Source organism: Scatophagus argus, chromosome 2 (genome assembly GCF_020382885.2).
Source record: "Scatophagus argus isolate fScaArg1 chromosome 2, fScaArg1.pri, whole genome shotgun sequence".
Lineage (NCBI taxonomy): Eukaryota > Metazoa > Chordata > Actinopteri > Scatophagidae > Scatophagus > Scatophagus argus.
Genome location: NC_058494.1, coordinates 15,169,586 through 15,187,091, shown reverse-complemented (window position 1 = coordinate 15,187,091; position 17,506 = coordinate 15,169,586). Strand labels below are relative to the sequence as shown.

The following is a 17,506-nucleotide window of genomic DNA, read 5'->3' as shown; positions in this document are numbered from 1 at the left end:
GGAGGCAGGTACTCCAACCTTCTTCTTTACACTTTCTCTATAAGCATTAGGATCAAGAGTTGGTATCAAATGTCTTGTCAGAGTTGTAGCGTTGTTTATTCATTGAACATCTACCGCTTAGAATCACAGTTTTGGTTTTTCTCTGCTTGTAATAAACCATTTAAAATAAAAGTTTTTTGAAGAGGAAAAAAGATGGCGGTCTAAGAACATATCGTTTTGTTGTCTGCATCAAAACTTAGAGACCCTGTTGATGTTGATATCTAAAAATTTCAGATCAGGCCCACTTCTAATCAAAATAAAACACACACACACACTCTTATTCCCTGTTCCCTTACACCACTCATTTCTCACTCTCTTTCATTTAACTGGTTCATCCTGCCTTTTCTCTATTACTCCTCTTCTCTCTTGCACATATCTTCACTCTCCCTTCACCTTCAGCTAACCCCTACCTCCCATTTCTACTCCTCCACACTTTTTTCCTGTTCATTTTTCTATTTATTCAAGCCCACTGACATGGATATCCTTCCTCTTCCCTCTCCTCAAGGAACAATTTAGATTAAATAAAGATCACACATCGGTGGACTGAGCTGTTTTACCATCTTGTTGCCTCTCTGATGCAATCTCGCTTTTCATCCATGACGCTCAGTTTTTATTACTTTCCCCGTTTTTCACTCATTTTTCTTTTCCCCTATTTGGAGCATCCTAGTTGGTCTGATGATGTGCTGACTTCAGATGAACAGTTTTTAGAGTTTTCACTGACCCACTAAAGTAGCTTTGAAATTCAAAGCCCCCCCCCTTCTCGTTTACTCGATCTTCCTCCCCTCCTAACCTCCTATAATTCTCTCCCACTCCTGATCTAATGCTATTCCAAATTCTGTCAGCGTCCCAGTTCCTACATTTGGCACATACTCGCCACCTTTTACTCCCTGAGTCTATCTCTCACTTGCACTCACATATAAAGTGCATATGCATTCATAAAATAAGCAGTCCCTCGAGCACACTGACAGACACCCACCAACACAAACCTGCTCATGTCGCCAAACTGTTAGAGTTAACAAATTCTGACATGAATGCAGTCACACACGAGCACCCAAAGTCAGACACACACACACATGGAGCTGTGTATGAAACCACTGACTGCTGGATATTTTGGGGGTCGGTTGAGGTGGGGAGGGGGCACACTTCACCACAGCAGAGGAGTTAATTACCCCATACGATCAATAATTCATTACGCTGTCAGTTCGCGTGTCTGTGCGTCTCCGTATATGTGCTGGCACGTAAGCATGAACGGCAAACTTTCCCAGTAAGCATTTTCTTTCCCTGGGAACGGCAGATTAAGAGGATTGACTCCGTAATGGATTAACCTCTGGAGTGTTTGTGCATATACGGATGTGTGCGTGATCGTGTGTGTGTGCGCTGAGCAGGATCAGAGAGCCCATGTATGAATTGATTAGCCTAAGAAGCTCCTCTCCTTCCCTTTTAATGACCACATCAGCACTTTTTCACCACAGGGAGGATAGATGTGGAGCTGTCCATCAACGAAATGAGACACTGCCCCTTTAAGAAGGGTTAGCTGTCACTCAAACAACACACTCGGCAGCACTCCCCACGGACTAGGGAGACCCTGCTGTGTCAGTGTGTCCACGATGATAGATTGAGCCTGTGTGTGTGTGTATTCAGTGTGTTTGTGGTTGTGCGTGGGCAGAGTGGTAAGTGACCATCCCTATGCAGTATTTATTTGACAGCAGGACTTCAGCTTTTATCTGCAACTTCCTGAGTAAACACTAAAGCCAGTGCATCCATTAGCTATGGAACTGAAATTGTTTACGGAATAAACATAAATATGAAATGGAGGAAAGCCTGATAAGCGAGACAGAAACACAGAATGACCAATTACCCTGTTGGAGGCAACTATTCGCCCACTCCCACTATGTCCTCACTCTAACTGAATTTCTCAGGGGCTCATACACATGCTGACACACACACGCGCACAAATTCATGCATGTATACACAAATGCACATATTGCTTGGCTGCAGTGGGGGGGCTGACTCATGTCCCCTGCATTAGATCTTGTTAAACAGAGGGCTGATGTTTGACACAGAACACACACTCTCTGAGACAGCGGGATACCTTCACGCTGTTCACAGGCTTAGGATTCTGACACAGACACACAATTGTGTGAGCACAAACTGACAGCTATTTCGTGGAGATAAAAAGTGTTTAGACGCTAGCGATGGGGAGCGTGGTGCACTATGTCAGCAGATGTGCGAATAAGATCAGATGAAGCTAAGGAGGAGGAGGAGGAGGAGGAGGAGGGTGAGACAGATCTCTGGAGCCAGAGAGCGGACAAAGAATCAAAAAAAGGCTGACTGGGATTTTTAAAGGAAAGTCAGATAAAGACAGGACAGAGCAAACCAAAACTGAGCATCCATAAAAACTATGCCATCCCTTCCCCGAGCTCCTACCTGTTTGCTGTACTTGTTCCCAGTCTGGCAGCCATACTCTGAGCACTGGTCAGATCCCAGGGACATGGCATCTGCATTGCCACTGCCCCCACTACTGCTGCTGCTGGAGCCGGCACTTCCCACACAACCTCCACTGCCCACAAAGGTGTTGGAGGGAGGCAGGTCCTGAACCGCCTGGTGCTTCTTACCCTCAGCTGGGGGGGAGTGGGGCTGTAGATTCACTGCAGGGAGAGGTGAGCTGGATTTGTAGTGCCTGGCCAGGTCAGGGCTTGACTGGTGTCTCCTGCCACCGCCCATCCGTGGACTGCCGGGGTCACCATCCACAACACAGTAGCGGGCTGCCAGGCGCTCACTGGCACTGCTCAGATCCTCCTCATCATCATCGGCATGGCGACGCAGCCCGTTGACTGTGACAATGCCACTGTAGAGTGACCTGTCGGACTTCCCTCCTCCCGAAGCTCCATTACCGCCACTTCCATTGCGTTTGTCCCGTCGAGGTTTGCGGCCACGGTCTGATCCCCTGCCACGGCCGGCCTGTGGCTGGGCCCCAGGAGGACCAAAGAAGTCTTCTTCCGGCTCCTTTTTACCAGCTTCATAGCCATTCTTGCCTTGAGCCCCACACTGTCGAGCTGTGACGACAAGGAGGATAACCAGGATGACTGCTGCGGCTCCCGCCAGGACACCGATAGCTACACTGAGGCGCTGTTTCCCTAATGCACGTTCGCTGTCTGGGTCCCCTGCGATGTCCAGCGACAGTGGAGCCATCAGGCTTCGAGCCACCTGTGGTGAGAGGGAGAGCAGAGAAAAACAAAAAGCCACAAAAAGAGAGAAAGCATCAATGAGAAAAGAGTCAAAAACAGTGACTGTAAAGGACGACAGTGCATGAGAGCCACAGAGAAACATCAAACAGCATCTTCAACTTAATTAAAGTCATCACAACATTTTGGCGGGGGGGCTTCTCCATTATTCCCAGACACACAGAGTGTTTCTAAATATATAATTGCTCTTGCTTCCCAATTGCAGCATTTCAAGTTGTGCCTGTAATTCTCCACTTGTGATCTCGCATCATATGCTCTGGTACAGGAAATGCTTAGGATTAGGCTGTTTAAAGCTGATTAAAAGAATAAAAACAAACTTAAGACATTGAGGTCATGGACAGTTAGAAGAGGAAAAGAAGGAGAAACAATAATCAACAAATGTGCAATAAAGGCAAGAGATGCTATGACTACAGAACAGAACACAAACACATCTTCTGTCTCATCAGTGAACAATGTCTCTATTGAAAATGATAGTGTAGGCGTGGATTTGTTAAGGATTTGTTATCACTTTTTTGCACTGAAAATTGGATGGACAGACAAATAGATAGCTAGTGTAAATGTGCGTGCCGTATGGAATCATTTTTATAGCGATTTTCTTTTTGTCTACTTTTTTTTTTGACTGTGTGTTCTGTTACTATTTTTTTCTGTGATGCAAAGCTAATCGATGATAATCTATCCATTCATCCATCCATTTTCTATACTGCTTTATCCATGCAGGATTGCAGAGGTGCTGGAGCTTATCCCAGCTGACTGATGTTGATCCATTTTGATCAATACAAGTTCCACATACAAAATATTTTCTATTTTGGTTGACCATAAAGGAGACAAATGGCAATGATCTTCCATTGTGAATACATAAAAAGGGCTGAGGGCAAACACACGCGCATGAACGCATGCACGTACATGCGCGCCCACACACACACACACTTACACACACAGGCTCTGAGCTTGTACACTAATAAAAGGATCATTACTAGAAAGTGGGTTATGCTGAAGCAAAGATATCGCCATTACTGGTTATGGAGGCTTGCTCAACAGGAGACAATGAGGCTGTGGAGTTCTGGCCTGCAGAGCCCTGCTGGTAATAAGGGACAGGGTCGTGAATCTGAATATTTCCAATCAATACATAGCAACCATGTTGGGAAAATCACTATGCAGAGACAAGACAAAATACAGAAACATACACACACACACAGGAATGTATGCATGCACCTACACAAGCCTAGAGTGTAAGCTGTCTGTTAGTGAGAAAACTCATCTGCAGCCCTGACACCTCGTCTCGGAGCTCACACAACAATTCCTTTGGCCTGTCAAGCCTGGAAATTATATATTCATGTAATCCCTGCCGCCTTAAGAATGTGGGTAATAAGGCTTGCAGGAATGAACGGAAGACAGACAGACTGAAGGTGGGAGAGAGGAGTTCAATTTGAGCCCCTATGGTTTTGAAATAACCAAATAAAATAACTACAGTATAACCTGGAATATTGGTGATACTGCAGAGAGTGCTGCTCACAGAGCAGCACTGTGTTACTTCCTTATTACGTTATCCAAGGCATATTAGGCTTACTCATATAGAGAGTCACATTATTCACTTCTCGTCACCCCCGAGCTAAGAAGGGGACCCTATTATATTTTATTGTTATATCACCATCTATCTCTGGGTTAAGTTTCATTGTTTTTGAGCGAGTTGTGTTGGTTCTTTTCCATTATTCTGCTTTTACTGCAGAGGGCCTCTCCGCCAGGCTCCGCTCTCCCCTCAGCCCCATTGTTCTTCTTTTGCCTGCAGTATTCCTTTCCATTCTCATTCTGCTGGGCATGTCTCTGGCTTAGCGCATCCCTGCACTGTCTGCTGTATTGCGTGTGAAACACAAGAAAAGAAAATAGCAATGTAGTGCCTTATGAGCATGTGCTATGTGACATGCCAAGTTTGTGCATGTTTGGGACTGTGTATAATTGTGAGTTGAGTCACATGCGTGTGCGCACGTGTGAGAAGAAGAGATACCCTACTGAGTGCAGACTATGTATAGCCATCCAAGGGCAGGTATGTATTCTGTATGTGTGTATGGGCACACACACAGGACAGTTAAGTGTTCAGCAGGATAAGTACCACAGCCTCTACTGCCGTGTTTGAGTGCATCCCTCTCTGATGCATCCCAAACTCCCTATGGAATCTTCCATTCTGCTGCATGAGCTTTGTTCGTCTGGGCTTAACACCACTATCTATCCGTTCCACTCTCCAAGGATTCTTTTATCTACATGTCACTGCAGATGCCGATGCTGTGACCAAGACAAGGAGTTCTCCCTTGACCACACTATTGACCCAGGCTTAGAAAGTGCTTGATCTTAGTTAAAGCTCAGTGCATTCACACCTCTGTGTAAGAACAGAGATTATTAGCTATTACTCATATTAATAGAAAAACAAGGAAACAGCACACATTTCAAGCTAATAAAAACACTTGATCTGAGATGAAACACGAACTGTCACTTAAGAGCCTTAATCAGATTCCTACTACAACGTACTTATGGTGTACAAAGAATCTTAAAGTTTCCTAAATGACAACCACGTCTAAAATATCACAGCTACTTATAATTCCTTCTTGCTCTAGCTCAAACTCTGCAGTATCATATTGTAGCTAATTACCTAACATGTGGTTCACCCAGTACTGTTGGGTAGAAAAGACTGGAATCATTTTCTGCCGCGGTGCTGCATCAGTAGCAGCCGTTTTCCTTCCCTAATTACATCTGGCATCCCTCCACCACTCAGTTTGACTTCATTATGAGATGGAGGTATTCTCTCTTCAATGATTTCTACTCAATTACTCCGCCAAGTTCCTCCCTACAATCAAACTAAACTATGCATTTGTAATCAAAGATGGCTTTTTGTACCAGCCTGGACATATTACACCCTATTGTTCCATTCAATGGCCCTGGTCATTTAGGCACACTGCAGTTAATTCCACCTTTCAACACTATTGTTCCACCGCTTACCAACTGTTCTTTTCTAATCCTCACCTCCTTGATTGTTCAATTTGTACTTTTCATTCTAGGCATTCAGTGACAGCATTACATTTATGAAGTGTTCTACCTCCTGGCTGGAGCTCAAATACTGCACCTTCTAATGTAACACAAAGCACAGTCCTATTTGAGTTACTGCACAGCTATGTGGAATAGCAATACAGTAACGTAACTGAAAACAAATAATCAGCTACAGTTTTCATTAATCACTTGAAAATCATACACATTACTCCAAATGCGACTGTGTTATTCTGTGGTTGACACAAGTTGAAACACCCCAGGAAGCACCACAAATTGACAACATGCATTGTTTGCACTTCATGCAAATATCTGCATTGTAAGGTGTGTCCTCTGAGATCACAAAGATTTGTTAATCTTTTAAAACAGGTCAGACAGAGTGTGATACAAAAGGCACTTTTCAAAGTACTTAATGGTGGTAAGGTATTTTGGGGTACCATAAAAATGAGTGATTTGACACATTTTTGGAGATTTGTGCCTGTGATCTGTCTGGCTGCTCTTGTTCTCTCAAAGCTAATTTAGCGTTATGTTGTTCTGTCATGTTGCATGTGCAGACCTGACAGTTGAAGACCCTGTCCTCTGAGAATATGAGGGAACGGGTTTCAAGTAGGGGGTTAAATCCACAAGCTTGTTCAGAACAAACACTGCGACAAATAAGGCCACTGAGCCAATTTAATTATTAGTCAATACAAATTACATTGCCCATGCCACAGATAAAGTTTCAGTAGTAATTACCTGTCAGCATTTATAGTTTAGTTGAACATTTTTTAAAGCATAATGGGAAGTTCATTTGATTAATACAAAGAGGGCAGAGAAAAGTTTTCCATCAGCATAGTGTAATCTAAATTTGAACTCATGCTCTTGTCGCTATTTCTGGTATCTCAGTAATATCTTTGAGTCTAGTCAATTACCTCTTCAACTCAGTATATATCTTTCAAGCAAACTCTGCGAAATCCTTGCTTCCCCAAGATTTAATCAGTAATAGCACATGTATCAGCAGACACATATTTTTTCACATTCCCTTTATTCCTACTGTAAACATTATTAATTTAGAGTTTATCCTGGTTTTCAGTCACTTTTCTCCAACTCTGACTGCTTCTATCCTGCTCACAATGCACTGCATGACACAATGAAAACCCCTAAACCTCATCAATATTCAGGCCTGTAGTGAAGAGACACTGCTGAAGTACAACTTCTATTCAAATGAACATACTTCAACCTACTCTCTGTATTACCAGGCCAAAACTGGGACAAGCCCATTCCTCTCTCTCTTTGCCTCTGTAACACACTCTCCCATAATGCTCTCTTTCAGCCCCCCACACACACACACCTAATGCTCTAAGCTCTGAGTTCAATGTACCATAAAAGAAGAACCACTTCAGTAATAACAGTTATTTAAACCACACAGTCATTATAAGAATGTAGCTGGACAAAGAACATCTGAACTACAAACAAGCTGGCATTGCCAATGGCCCTCAAAAGAGAAATGGGGTTCTTTATCTGGGACAATATAGACACAATTACTTCCTCAAAAATGGACAGGAAATTGCAACACCTCATGCAGACTGTAAAAATTGTGCATTTATCTCATTCTATCAAGAAAATAACCTTCTTACCGGTTTAGTTCAAACAGAGACAATCAGTTGTCGTTACCATCCTCTTCCATTGTAATCTGTTATCAGAGTGGCCATTACTCAAATGGATCAAAGGACTGTATCGCATCACTGTCATCATTAGTTACCATAGCTAACATGGTGGAAAAACACACACTCAAAAAAAACCAAAACAAAACAGGAAAGTACATATAAAGAGCACCTATATGTAAAGATTACCTGAGCATCCACTAAGGAGGCATTTGCCAAGCTCTCGTTGATAAAGACATGAACCAAGGCAGTGGCACAGAGAGAGGGGATCCCACTATCATTAACCCGGACCACCAGGCGATGCAGACCTCTGTGGCGCCGCTCCAGTGGTTCTGCCAGGGTGATCACTCCATTGGTGTGGCCAATCTCAAACAGTCTGAAGGGATTTCCCCCAACAAGAGCATAGTGGAGGTCCGCATTTACGCCAGTGTCTGAGTCTATGGCTGTTACAGTCCTGACAATGGTGCGGGCACTGCTGGCAGGTGGAAGCAGGGTGTAGGACTCATTGGTTGGGGAGGTGATTGAAGGGGCATTGTCATTTTCATCGGTCACAAAGAGCGAAACAGTGGCAGTTGCAGTTTTGCGTGGCTCCCCGCCATCAACAGCGCGGACACGGAAGGTGTAGGTGGAAAGCTTTTCACGGTCAAATGATACTGAAGAGAAGATGGTTCCCGTGTTGTTCTCAATGGAAAACACCTCTTCTCGCTCTTTCTGTCCATCCTCACCTTCTGTCTTCTCTCCTGTCTTCTTCTCATCAACTCCATCCATTTCTACGAACAGACTAAGTTCTGCATTCTCACCTTCGTCAGCGTCAGTCACGGTGACCATGCCAACTGGGCTGTTGGCAAGCAGATTCTCTTTCACATAGAATGTAAAGATTTCCTGAACAAACTTTGGTGGGCTGTCATTTCGGTCAGTCACCTGAATGACAACAGTTGCAGAGCCTTGCAGAGATGGGGTACCCTTGTCCTTGGCAATAACCCGAAGTTCATACCTCTCTCGCTGCTCACGGTCTAAAGTACCGGTGGCACGGATATCCCCATTATCTGCATCAATGTAAAATGGCCCATTGGCAGCAAGGTCCAGGGAGTATGCAATTTCTGCATTCTTGCCACTGTCTGCATCTGTGGCTACCACAGTGACTACCCTTTCACCAGGTGAGTTGTTTTCAGCAAAGTGAACCTCCACAATGCTCTGAGCAAACGTTGGGGCATGGTCATTGATATCTACCACTCGCACCATCAGAGAGCTGTTGCTGGACAGACTGGGGCTGCCAGAATCTACTGCCACAATGGTAACACTGTACTCTTTGGTGATCTCGTAGTCCAGCAAGGCAGACGTATGTAAGAAGTATTTTTTCTTATTCCTGTGAAAATAACAAGAAAAGACAATTACATGCATATAATTGCTACCATACATGGAAATACAGGTCTTGTTAGCAAAGAAGTCAAAATACTAGTGTTGCTTAGCTGGTTAGCTGACTTATCAGTTACCAGGGTGTTGACTAAAAATTGTTTTGTCAGTAGTTATTGGATTCATCTTTTATTGTAAAACGTGCTATTATATGCTAAAAAGTGCAAAGTGACATCCTAAAATGTGTTGTCTGACAAACAGCTCAAACCAAAGACATGGAGATCATGGGTGAATGTTTTGAAACAAAGAGCAGCAAATCTTCATATGTGAAAAGCTGGGAACAGAGAACAATTACGGTTTTTGCTTAAAAAATGACAGATTAAATATTGTCAAAATACTTGGCAATTAATTTTCTGTCAATCAACTAATCATGTAAGCTCTGCTGTCTAATTGGTGCTGAAGACATCAGATTTTGAGAAGTCTTCCTGCACGACGGCAGTCACATACAGAGACAATAATACTGCAGAAAATGTGATGGATCTTTTCATTAAATCAATCAAATGGTTGAAGATGTTTCCTACTTTTTACTTCAACTCAGAAGCTCTTCAGTCAAGAACGGCCTTACAGTGAATACAACAAACAACCTTGTTGTACAGATGTCATAAGTAGTGGCAATAATACCATAAGATGGCCTTCTCTATTTCCCTTGCTCCCTGCATTCAACAACCTCAGGAAATAGCTTTACTGTTGACTTTCAAGCAATGACATTTGCAGCCTACACTGCTGGAATAATATCACAAAAATGTCTAAACCCCTTGACTTTAATGACTATTTATGCACAAAGTTTATGGACTGAATGCAATTCTAACTGCTCCATAGTCTTAGTGAATGAGTGGCACTACTTGAACCAAGATCAAATGAAATCTGCATGCAACAATACTTGAACCACCCATTCTTTGAATGCTTTATGGAAAATATAAATTGTGACAAAACCTCCCAGGGCTGTAGTGTGGGTGAGACTTACAGCAACTGCATGCTGAATGTGTTGATGGCAAGATCAGAAAACATTGATGTAGGTGTTATACTTGGTATCAGTTAACAAGATGTACAGTATGTATACCTGGGAAATTATTTAGGCATTAGCCAGGAACTTTATTTAAATTATGACCCTGAATCAAAGACTGTATAGCAGATCACTATAAGATGCTTGAGAACAGCCAAAGGACATGTTAGTGAACCAGTGTCTAATAATTGTGGCCATTTACTTAATGAATAATAACTGATTTTAAATTAATTGCTCCTGGTAATGGCAGATATCCAAATATTATTTACTTACTATGCACATGTTAATGTTTTTCTCCAGCCTCAGGTGAAGTTGTGCATAATACTGAGCTATTATTGAAAATGCATCATTACTTTATGATTAGCCTACCATTACTTACAATTTTTATGTTTCCTCAATAAAAGAAGTACATCATCCCAATCAAATGACAGGAACTAATATTGGTTCATTACTCCAGTATCCAGCAGTCTGCTTTCAAGTCAAGATTACCTGTCAAAGGCATCCTCTGCAGGTAGGGGTGGGAGTGCTGTTTCACCGGCTGGCTTCAATGTGAATGGGACATCTCCTACAACTGTGCACGTCACAGCTCCGTTCTCTCCCTGGTCTCGGTCTGACACCTGAACCAGAGCCACTGGGGTGTCCACCAGAACATTCTCTGGTACTAAAGCTGCTCCATCTCGAACAGGGATCCGTCCAATCTTTCGGATCTCTACAACTGGGACATTGTCATTTTCATCCCGCACAGCCAAAACTACAGTGGTACGGTCAGTGCGGGGTGGCTGACCCCGGTCTCTGGCCATTACTGTGAACCTCAGTTGTGACACTTCTTCTCGATCAATCCTATGAAGAACGCTCAGCCATCCGGTTGCCTCATCCAGCCGCAGGAGTCGCCTGACAGATTCAGTGGCAGCTCCAAAGACGTACTCCACCTGCCCATTGACCCCAATGTCACGGTCAGAAGCTCTGACTTGGAGGACAGGTGTACCTGGAGGAGCATTTTCTGCCATTTCCGCCTCATAAGTGGACCTCTCAAACTGTGGGCTGTTGTCATTCACATCAGTGATGGAAACACGAAGCAGAGCTTGGGAGGAACGTGGTGGGTTTCCTCCATCTCGAACCCTGAGGACGAGCTCATATGAGTCTTTTTGCTCTCGATCCAATGTGCCTTTCACGATGAGTTGTGGTTGTTTTTCACCATCTGGTATATCTGCAACTTGGAGTTCAAACACAGTGCTCCTGGCTCCTCCATTATCTCCACTTCTACCCCTTCGATCCCCAAGTCCATCTACTCTAGTAATTGGATTTCCTCCTGCTGTGCGTCTTGTTGAACTTCCCCCGGCTCCACCATCCTGGATCAGCTCATAGCGATCAATTCCATTTCTCCCAAAATCCCTGTCTGTTGCTGTGGGCAGCAGGTAAAGGGTTCCTATTGGGCGATTCTCCTCAACAGAGAGCTGGAGCACAGGTGAGGGGAAGGAAGGTGTGTTGTCGTTGATGTCTGTTATAACCACACGGCCTTCAAACAGGTCCACCCAGCTCTGCAGCGGCCCTATCACGGACACCTCAAAGTCCAAGAAACACTCGTTTTCATCAAATATCATCTGACATTGTGGGAGCTTCTCTCTGTCGATGCGCCGTGGGCCCGTTGTCAGCTCACCTGTCACATTGTCAATTTTGAAGAACTCTGAGCCGCTCTCCAGGGCGAAGGTGACATCCCCGCTGCCTGTACCTGCCGTGAGCCCCAGATCGGCGGCCACGTTGCCAATCTTGACGTCAGGTGGGCCCTCCTCCGCGACCCGGTACCGGAGAGCTGAGTTGGCACCCGGTAGCTGAGTCAGCAGCTGCAGCACTAAGACCACGAGGCTGAGAGCCTGCGCCACGGAGGAGTGCACTGCACCAAGCCTCTGCATGGCTCCTTCTTCCTCTCGCCTCTCTCTTTGCTGTTTCTGAGCTGCGGCTTGCCTCTTCTTTATTGGTGTTTTGTGATGTGGTGTACCTCACAGCGTGGGTGTTTGATTTACCCTTCCCTACCCTCTTCCTATATCGCTCTCTGCGGACTGCCGCCTGAGGTCCGGGGAAAAGCTTCCGCACTCTCCCGGTAGTTCACTTAAGCGGTGCAAGCTACTCTCCTCTATTCCCCTCCTACACTCAGCAGTGCTTTTTCAACTTCTATAATAATGATTTCGTTGTCTCGCTGGGCTGTTCATGCCACAAAGATATGAAAAAATCCATCCTGCTGCGAAGAAAGAAAAAACTAATTCATCAGTCTCGGATTAATCCACTTGACTGTTCCTCACTCCTTTCTTCCCAGTAAACCGGAGAGTTATCCCGTTGTCACACGAGGACGCTTATCAGTTCATAATGCCATTTGTAAGTTCTTTTTTATTCCAGTCACATTTGGGACAGCGGCTTTTCTCGCGTTTTTCACAGTTAGAAACTGCAATGCAGCACCACACAATAGAAAAAAAACCCCGCTCGGCTATCCGGACGCTGATGAAAATCAACTCACGTCCTCAAACGAGGAGTAAAAATCAGTTTGGAGAAAAGTCTTTGGGAGGATGCTTCTGGATCTCTTCTTACCTTTAGATCCAGCTGCGTTTTCTTCCTCTTTTTCCCGCAGTGGAGCAACGTGCTAAGCCGTCGGATTCCTTCACGCAAGTTATGAGGAGACGAGAGTGCTTTTCAGAGCGAGTTTCTCATAATATTTTTTTTCCCCCTCATAAAACAGAAAATTCGAGCCTCTCTTGGTGGCCTAAAAGGCAGATCCGAACAGCATAATCAGTTTAGCGTAATCCTGTGCATCCTGTGTTCGGGATGGATGTCTCAGTGATGGACCGAGTGTAGATGCGTCTTTTTCCAAGAGTCCCGCATTCTCTCTCTTTCTCTCCCTCTCTCTCTCTCTCTCTCTCTCTCTCTCCTCCTCCTCCTCATGCGCCTCCTCCTCCTCCTCTTCTGGCTTTTTTTCCCCTCTCACCTGCACTGGTTGGGACTGCTGCTGCTGCTGCCTGTCTCAAGCGATGCTGCAGTCTCTTCGCTCTCTCTTTCTTTCTCTCTCTCTCTCTCCCTCTCTACTGCAACATTTTCCCCGGCCGCGTAACTCGATCGCTGAGCTGTAACGGGAGAGGCAGCAGAGGCGGTGTTGGGTCGCCGTGTGTGTATGTCGGTTACCAGGGACAGACCTCACCTCCTCCTGTCATATAGGAAGATTAAATGGCTTGGTGTCCCGGCTGCTGACAGCTCCTGGTGGGAAAATATCTTTATTCACACATTCATACAAAGGACAAAGAGAAACGGAAAGAAAGGAGAGTGATCTGGCTTTGTACAAGTCAGCCCCAGTAGTCAGTCATATTTCTGCTGGTGCAGCTATTCTGCTGGGGCAGGAATAGAGGGCTTCATTCATTCAGACAGACACTGTCACACACTCAAAGGTAGACGTACTGGGGGAGTTGCAATAATATTCATTCACATGGATTTAGGCTTAGTGCTACACTGCACAGTGTCTCAAAGTCTAGTCAACAGGCCCAGAGTCCACACTCCACTACCGTAACCAATATTCCAAGAGGTAAATAAATAAATAAAAGTAGTCTATATTGTATATATCCAGCCTGTATTCCCTCGAATATTTGTATATTTATTAGCCGTGCATTTTTTTTTTTTTTTACAATAATCAGACATACTCTCTGTCGTTTCTATGTCGACAGCATCCTCCACCTCATACATACACACAAGCATGCACACAGTGTTGTGAGGATGCTGTGTCTCGGCGGACCGACCTGCTCGGTGAGGAGCGCAATGCAGCAGCGGTCTGCTGCTATTGAACACTACTGGCTCTTCCACGCTGCTGCTCCGTTACTACCCCCCCCCCCCCCCCCCCCCCCCACACACACACACACACACACGCACACACACATTTCAGTCAATTCGGTGTAAGCCCAAATGCGCTGAGTGGACTGGCTAGAAAGTAGGGAGTTTCCCAACATAGTGTTATTGACCGAGAGAGAATTCTGCTTCCCCTCCGCCCCACAGGACTCCCCTTCTCTCTTTCACTGACTTTTTCTCAATGTTTTTCTCTTCCTCCTTTCTTTCTCTCACTCTCTCGGCTGCGCCAGGAGCAACTTTGCTTGCCGTGTGTGTGTGTGTGTGTGTGTGTTTATGGGCTCCTATGCTTGGTATTCCAGAGGCATCGGCACGCGCCCGCTCCAAGCGCACCCACGCCCTCTGTCGTTCGACCTACGAGCGCTTTTATTTCCCTCGAAATCAGTCGACTATGATTCGCCCTGCGGTGCGTGTGAATGTGGAGAAGAAGGGGGATGAAAATAAAGTTATATTAGACAAAGAAATGTATGTGCATGCGTGTTTGTGTGTAGCTTTGCTGCCTGGTTCAGATCAGTTCACTTTTACTTCAGCAGATTTAGAAAATTTGAGTCATATTTGACCTAATAAAAAAGGCATCTAATAAGAATATGTTGGCCTAAGCATGCTGTTATATCCATCCCATTAAAATATAATTGAGCATGAATCCTTTTTCATCAGCAAATGAACAGCAGTTTCAATTTGAATATTGAATGAAAAGTGGTGTGTGTGTGTGTGTTTGAGTGTGTGTGCAGACGCTGGTGTGTGTTCCAGTTAAGGACAAGAGAAACATAACCTAGGATGAGATTCGTTGTAGCCTAAAGGCCTAATCTACTGTTTGTGCCATCACAAAAGAGGACCTCAGCTTCGCTGCCTGGTCTGCAATGATAACTGTGGAGAAAATTATGACAGTCTTGACATACAGACTATTTCATGGCATTTGGCAACTGCAACTGTTATTCAAGTGAAGTGTTGAGATCAAGTTTGCCAGATACCCCGAGGACATGTTCTCATTCTGCGGGCTCTTTCAAAGGGCAAAGGTCTTGGATACTGTAGTTGTGGATATGTAACTGTAGAGCAGCTCGGACAAGCCCTGTTTTGTACAAACTTCAACCTGGTCGACTCACATCATAACTACATAAAACTGAACTTAAAAGAAAAATGAATTCATTAGCATATAGAATCTTGACAAGAAGTACCTAAAATGATAGAACATTTTAATTGACATGTATTTAATTTTTTTTTATTTTATTTTGGCACATGTCTGCATACATGGAGGGGGTGGGGTTTATAATTTATACTGCAACCAGCCACTATGATGACGACCAAGATGGTTTGACCTCACTTGAGGGGAACTGTCCTCCATATTCATTTACAGTTAGTGCAAAACGAAAATTAGTGCACCTGCGGCACATTTAGTTGTTCACAAAGGCCTCCTATAGTGGAAAACTCAGTATCTAAGGCCTTAATGACTACAAACCTGTCATTAACCCGTTTCACAGTCCTCCTATGGGATCTCCTGCGGCTCACCTCCTATGCAGACATGCAGCAGATACAAGCACGAGGACATATGGACGGATCCTGCCTGGTGGTGGACTTTAACTGAGCGTTCATTACTTTGATCCACAAACTGCTTCATGTTGTGTTCTCCTGACTCATGACGGCTGCCTTCACGAGATCGACAGCTCTCTGATAGGTGGATGAGAGCAAAAGAGTGGAGGAAATGTGAAGAAAGAAATCTAGCCTTTGAAAGGAAGTGTTGGTTTAGTTTTACACTGAGTCTGTCCTAACCATATCTGTCTCTTGGGCATTGTTGTGCCACCAAAGAGGATATGAAGAGCCTACAATCAATTTAGAGTAAGACACTGAGGATTGCACAGAGAGATGTAAGTCTGGGTGAGGGCAAAGTGTTTGGTTGGAGCCTTTTGGTCACATGTCCTGAAGAAAGAAGAAAATATAAGGAGTTACAGGAGCAGTGTGTGTGTGAACTGAAATAAAGGTGCAATAAAGGCAGTGTTCTGGATTAGGCAGATTTATAAAGGGTGAAACATACAATAAGGGATAGTAGATCCTTCCCACTGTGGCCACATAACCTGTCGGATTGCGCTGCACCAAAACAATCAGACATGAGAAGAGGGTTTTTATAGATGCTGCCAATTTGTGAATGGTTAGCCTGAAGTTGTGGTAAACCTAATGGCATATCAAATATTTATGTATGTGCAAATAGATGTTATACTGTACCAAATATCAATTTTAACATGTATGTGAATGCACTCACTTATTTTTCACCACAAGGCACAGACAAAGAAGTACAGATGGAGTGAGGGAGCTTATGTTCCGATATATACAATACACTAACAAAGGCCACTCAGTAGTGGGTGAATTCTTGAGGAGGCAGTTCATTTCTGTCCTTTTTAAACAGGGAAAGGCCTTTGAGAACAACTTGTCTCATCAAGGTCCTTGAATAAAACACATATACAACATATAAATATAATAGAGAACAAATACAGATAATACATAGATACACAATAAAGTAAACAAACAATTAGAGAAAGAAACATACATTCACAATGTTCCAAGCCAAAAGGGTCCAAAATTGTGCAAAAGGGACCAGCCACTCTAATTTAGTGTGTTTCTGGAAATGTTTCCCCTTTAAGTATGATATTTAACAGAACAGACATTTTTGGCACCTATTTCAGTGCAAATTTGACCTATACTTAAAAAGACATACCAGATACTCAGGTAGCTTGCCAAGAAGTGCTTTGTAAATAAAAAAAATGCATTGCCACTCTCTTCTCACTGCCAGCAGCCACCCAACTTTCTCATACAATAAACAATGATGCATTCCAAAGACACTATCACTTATGATCCTAAGAGGAAAATGGTAGACCACAGGTTTAAGAGAGGAGGCAGGAGAATGCAGAGAAATGACTTCATCATAGTCCCGAACAAATAAACACACTGACTGGACTATTTGCTTTCGGTAGTTTAGCCAACACACCACATTTCTATTACAAAAAGCACAGTTTTGCCTTTCAAGACTAGAACATCATTCACTGCCTCATACTACATTGGAGCGCCAGCATCTCATAATAAAACAAATTTGTATGTTCTTCACTCAATAAAGTTGGAAAGAACAAAAAAGACAGCTAATCTGAATAAACTAATAAAGCTCAGATCAAAAGTATTTAGTGCTGATCAAATATGAATCAAGATTTTGTTACTATAAAGCCTTTTTCTTGCTTAAATGCCTTCCGAATCATATTTTAGTGTGTTGT

The 17,506-nt window shown here is 43.9% G+C and overlaps 1 protein-coding gene across 2 annotated transcripts in view; it reads right to left on the bottom strand.

The window, feature by feature from the left end:
* The window catches only part of pcdh7a (protocadherin 7a), a 40,738-nt gene extending 27,433 nt beyond the window's left edge, over window positions 1–13,305 (bottom strand). Inside the window, exons 1-3 of one of the 2 annotated variants that reach the window (XM_046412912.1) lie at window positions 10,866–13,305; window positions 8,150–9,326; window positions 2,467–3,246 (exon numbers count right to left, since the gene is read on the bottom strand). In XM_046412912.1, coding sequence (XP_046268868.1) covers window positions 2,467–3,246; window positions 8,150–9,326; window positions 10,866–12,286 — 3,378 coding nt within the window. In that variant the 5' untranslated portion in view covers window positions 12,287–13,305. The remainder of the gene's footprint in view (window positions 1–2,466; window positions 3,247–8,149; window positions 9,327–10,865) is intronic. The other variant, XM_046412902.1, reaches the window with a different exon arrangement.
* Window positions 13,306–17,506: the final 4,201 nt, after the last annotated feature.